We start from the raw sequence: 6,000 nt of genomic DNA, 5'->3' as shown, positions 1-6,000 counted from the left end.
GGCTGTGAAGAATTATGTTTATAAATTAGATTATTCAGCAATACAGTAAACATGAGTGAAAATAAACTTTAATTCGTAACTTTAATATTTTCATATAATCAAAATATAGAGCTATACATTAAGTAGGCATAGCATGTTTTAATGGATCAAATATCTTGAGTATGTTTTACAGATAAAATATGATGGGTTCTATTAGCTGATCAAAACAAAGAGAAAATTAAAATAAGTTCACATTTAAAAAAAGTATTAAGCAATAAATACAACACTGTAGCTACCACTAAGTCTATGTACATCGGATTACATCTGAACAAATATTAAATTACAGAATGGATGTTTTATGAATAAGTGCACTGGAAAATAACTTTAGAAAATAAAAAAAAATGACAGATTAAAATTTTCAAAAAGTTAAATGTGACTTTTGCAAGCACTTGCAGAAAAATAGCAGGTCTACATCTACATTTTAAAATTTAGAAATTACCCAAATTATTTTATAGACACCAAAGAAGTCCATTTTAAAAAATATCTATTTTACCTTTCCTTTATGAGTAAGATACAAAAAAGGATCTAATTAACAATTCAGCTTTAGAGAAGTCTAATATTGAAAAATATTATCCCTAAAAAAAAAATACAGGTACAAAATTAACACTGATTAATTGAAGACTGTACAATAGATAATCCTGGACATAAAGGAAATCTAGTCTAAAGTTAATAAAAACACAATAAAAAAGTCCTTGTGCCTGGCCAGTGTGGCTCAGCAGTTGAGTGTCGACCCATGCACCGAGAGGTCACTGACTTGATTCCTAGTCAGGGCACATGCCCAGGCCGTGGGCCATGCAGGAGGCGGCCAGTTGATGTTCTCTCATATATATATGTTTCTGTCTCTCCCTCCCCCTCTCCCTTCCTCTCTCACTTAAAATCAATTAAAAAAAAGTACTTGAAAAATTGTAGTATAATTTTAATATAATTCTAGCTGATGATTTGACATTTTCTATTATCATTTATGGTTGAGACTGGACAGTTCGTCTAGATGAATGCTGAAATATGCAAACAGTGTCAGCAAAAGGTTTGAATCTGTCTCTGAATAATATATAACTAAAAGTGAGCTGATTTAAAGGAATTTGTGAATTTGTGTATAATTTGGGCAGTACATAGTCCAGAATAGCCCGTGTCCCTTTTTTCTGACAGCTTGCTATAAAATCCACAAATTTGAACTAACTTAATAAAATCTTTACATGTATATGGGTAAATTATAAATGTATTGGCCAGACCATTTAATATGTTAATCCTTACTATTTAGATAATTATCCTGGAAAATTTCAAATAACTTCTGAAGTCACCATCTTTGATGACTAAGTCACTAGTTTAATCCAGTTTAAGCAATTAATACACTCTAAAAACATACACATAGTGATGTCTCCTCCCCAAATTCTCTTTTATTAGTTGATGGTATTCTGTTTGTCAGAAATTTCAGTAAAAAATGGCATCAGGGAAACTGAATCCCATTTAAGTTTCACTTTAATTCCTTAGCAAGGTTTTCTTCCATCTTAATTATTCCTTAAACATTCTGACAACAATTATTCCTCAATGCTATATTCAAATCTTTCACTGAATTGTATCATCATATATCATAGGTCTATTAAAATATTAATATACTGTATTTGATATATATTGCATTCCTATAGTTTTAAAAATAAAATGGAACATTTCAAAAACCATATCACTTCATATAAGTCAGAAAATTAATATTTTAATGGAGTAAAAACTATAAGAGGAGTGAACGGCATTTATTACAATATGAGTGGCTTATATTTTCTGGATTAGAATGCAAGTTCGTCGTCAAAATCAAAAGAGAAATATGTCAAACATATCTATTAAGTAAGGTATGACACACCAAAGTTAATATGTTCAATAAAACAATGGCCTTGAGTTTGTTTTTAATAAATATTTTATATCTTATCATAGCTATTTTTCTTAGTTCTCAAACGTCTGATGCTGGCATCTGGTTGTCTTTAATATATTTACCAAATATAAAATTCCAGACTCTATTTTATTATAAAATCAGCCCAGACACAGTATCAGATATTAAGATGCATACATTGTTACATTATGTATTTGTTTGTTTAAAAAATCTTACTTAGATTGTATGTATTTGATTTGAGGCTATACTATAGAACAACAGAGTATTTACAAGCTCATCTTTCACAACAAGTTTTTTTTTTTTACAAACTTCTAAAGAAATAAAAAGCCCTTCATTGATATTCTTTATGTAAAATACTAGCTACACAGTAGAAATGGAAAGGGAAAAGTTTTTATTTTAAAAGATACAGGGAAAATGATTGTCTCCCATTTATGTGGTAAGGTAGGCATGTAGCAACAGAAGAAAGTAGCTGATACGGTGTTTTGTAGTATCAACCAAGATGCCTCCCTAATGATACCAAAGTAAGATTGCATATCATACATACTATTTATCAAGTCTCAATAACGGATATGACACAGGGTATAACTGATGCATGAGCAAATGAATACCCAATAAAAATTCTGCTCAGTTGCCTTTCTTGGGAAGAAGAGGGTAAGCCAACAGGACTAATGAACTCTTTCTCTGGTCCATTTGCAAGGGTAAACATAAAAGGGGCTGGAATACTCTCTGAGCAAAAAGATCAACTTCACCTATGAATATGGGATCAAGTTTTTGAATAAACAGATGAAAAACTAATTTTCCATCCAAGTTTATAGGCCTTCGCTAGGTCTCTTTAGACAGCAAGAGTAGATTCCTGCCCAATATGTATATGAAATTTTACCTCATTCATTTGTGAATGCATGCAGCGTGCTAGAACTAGCTGATTCCAGCCACAATAATTGATTGTGTTCATCTTTTCCTAATTCCTCATTCAGTGATGTCAAATTGGTAGTTTGAAATCAGCCATGGTAGGACTATTTACATCCTAGAAACTGGCAAACACTACAAATGAGGGCTTACGCTCCTCCCCTCCCACCCCCATAGAGCTAGTTGTTAAACACTGATCAACAAACTACTGAATTCATGTGAGGGGTTCTTTGTGGCAATTAAGAAATTCATTTAATATTGACGTTTTCTGGTTATAAAATCATGGATCTAAGTCCTTGAGTTAAGAGTGGCACAATATAGTTAAACAATACTGCCTCTATTATAAAATATAATCATTTAACTTTTCCGGTTTTAAGGCAACATTTTCAATATCATGAATGCTTTTCCCATTTAAGTGTTCACTTGGATAATCATGACTATAACCTGTGCCATCGCTGATTGTTGACACTGTGTAAGATGCACTACGAAGAGCATCTGCGTGGGAAAAACTGTTTCCAAACTGAATTTTATATTGATTCCAGTTTCTTCTTAGAATTGCTTGAACCTATCAATCAAAAAGAAACAGAAAGGACAAGAGCAATGCATTATTTAAAATGGAGATGTATAATAACATAAGTTATATAGAAAGACTTTTTAAAAAAGGCATCAATATTAGTGAATAATACTGCTTTTTAAACTTAATTTAAAAGATTAAATCGAGTGATCCATGTTTATGTTAGGAAATTCATTACAATTACTCTTTATTTTTAGGTTCTATCAATATTTTCCTTTCCATGCCTTATTTTGGAAGCGTTGATCATGAATATGAATGTACTGTTGTAAAACAAAAAATTAATCCAGACCCACTTACAAACTTGTGTGTGCAACTTTGAATTTTATATCAGTGTCTTTATAAATAGAATGAGATGATGAGTGAGAGTATAAAAGAAGAGGACAAGAGATAAAAGGAGAAGAAGTAGCGGTACAGGAATATGATCATTATCATCATCATCAACAGCAGCAGCAGTAACCTTTTACTGAGTATATTATTCTCTATAAAGATGTTATGTTTTTCCAATCCCATTTACCATCGCTCCAAAAAAATTACGATACCTAGGAATAAACTTAACCAAAGAAGTAAAGGACCTATTTGCAGAAAACTACAGGTCATTGAAAAAAGAAATAGAGGAAGATATAAAAAAGTGGAAGCACATACCCTGTTCATGGATTGGAAGAATTAACATCATTAAAATGTCCATACTACCCAAAGCAATCTATAGATTCAATGCAATCCCCATCAAAATACCAACGACATATTTCATAGAACTAGAACAAATACTTCAAAAGTTCATATGGAACCAAAAAAGACCCCGAATAGCCACAGCAATCTTGAAAAAGAAGAACAAAGTAGGTGGGATCACAATACCAGATATCAGGTTATACTACAAAGCGACTGTAACCAAAACAGCCTGGTACTGGCACAAGAACAGGCATATAGACCAGTGGAACAGAACTGAAAACCCAGAAATGGACCCAAGGCAATACGCTCAATTAATATTTGACAAAGGCGGCAAGAGCATACAGTGGAGTAAAGACAGCCTCTTTAATAAATGGTGTTGGGAAAATTGGACAGCTACATGCAAAAAAATGAAACTAGACCATCAACTTACACCATACACAAAAATAAACTCAAAATGGATAAAAGACTTAAATGTGACCCGTGAATCCATAAAAATTCTAGAACAAAATGTAGGCAACAAAATTTCGGACATCATACGGAGCAGAATATTCACTGATACATCACCTAAGGCAACAGAAATAAAGGAGAAAATGAACACATGGGACTACATCAAACTCAAAAGCTTCTGCACAGCAAAAGAAACAATCATCAAAATGGAAAGGCAGCCCACTGTATGGGAGAACATCATTGCCAATGATGTATCAGATAAGGGGTTAATTTCCAATATATATAGAGTACTGATACAACTCCACAAAAGGAAGACAAAGAACCCAATTAAAAAATGGGCAGAGGAGCTGAATAGACACCTCTCCAAACAGGACATACAAATGGCCAAGAGACATATGAAGAAATGCTCAACATCACTAATCATCAGAGAGATGCAAATTAAAACAACAATGAGGTATCACCTCACACCTGTCAGAATGGCCGCCATCAACAAATCATCAAACAACAAGTGTTGGCGAGGGTGTGGAGAAAAGGGGACTCTAATACACTGCTGGTGGGAATGCAGACTGGTGCAGCCGCTATGGAAAACAATATGGTGCTACCTCAAAAAATTAAAAATTGAACTGCCATTTGACCCAGTGATCCCACTGCTGGGAATATACCCTAAGAAGCCTGAAACACCAATCAGGAAGAATATATGTACCCCCATGTTCATAGCAGCACTATTTACAATAGCTAAGATCTGGAAACAGCCCAAGTGTCCACCAGTAGACGAATGGATCAAAAAGCTGTGGTACATATACACAATGGAGTACTATGCAGCGGTAAGAAAGAAAGATCTCTTATCCTTTGAGACGACATGGAGGGACCTGGAAAGTATTATCCTAAGTGAAAGAAGCCAAGCAGAAAAAGACAAATACCACATGATCTCACTTATATATGGAATATAATGAACATAACAGTCTGAGGAATACAGTAGACCCAGACACATGGAAGTAGGGCACAGACTGACATCCCTCAGAAGAGGGGATGGGGGGTGGGGGGGTGGGAAGAGATAAACCACAGAACTTATATGCATGTATGCATGACCAATGGACATGGACAACTAAGCCGGGGACAGGGTGGAGGGGGGGTGGGGTGGGGGGTGCCAATGGGGTAAAAAGGTAAAATATCTGTAACAAAAAAATAAATAAAAATTCATTAAAAAAAAAAAAAAAAAAAAAAAAGATGTTATGTTTTTCATTTGTTTCCTTTCATACATCATCACATCTGTTCAACAGAACATTAAAGTGGCCACTTTTAATGAGAAAAAGTATAATAGGAAAGGGTAATGAAAATTGCCATTGGAAAGGAAGAAAGCCTAATGTTATATATATTTATTTTGGTATGTGACCCTAGCGGGAACCGAACCTGGGACTTTCTGGTCCACAGGCCAATGCTCCAACCGCTGAGCCAAACCAGCCAGGGAAAGCCTGATGTTATTAAAGAT

General features: G+C 34.0%; 1 protein-coding gene across 3 annotated transcripts in view; it reads right to left on the bottom strand.

The window, feature by feature from the left end:
* Window positions 1–1,761: 1,761 nt before the first annotated feature.
* CALCRL (calcitonin receptor like receptor) overlaps window positions 1,762–6,000 on the bottom strand; it is a 99,501-nt gene continuing 95,262 nt past the window's right edge. For all 3 annotated transcript variants that reach the window (XM_036255045.1, XM_036255046.1, XM_036255047.1), the window contains one exon: window positions 1,762–3,389. In XM_036255045.1, the coding sequence (XP_036110938.1) occupies window positions 3,165–3,389 (225 nt within the window). In that variant the 3' untranslated portion in view covers window positions 1,762–3,164. The remainder of the gene's footprint in view (window positions 3,390–6,000) is intronic.

Source organism: Molossus molossus, unplaced genomic scaffold (assembly GCF_014108415.1).
Source record: "Molossus molossus isolate mMolMol1 unplaced genomic scaffold, mMolMol1.p scaffold_m16_p_11, whole genome shotgun sequence".
In the NCBI taxonomy this organism is placed as follows: domain Eukaryota; kingdom Metazoa; phylum Chordata; class Mammalia; order Chiroptera; family Molossidae; genus Molossus; species Molossus molossus.
This window is presented reverse-complemented; position numbering and strand designations above follow the sequence as displayed.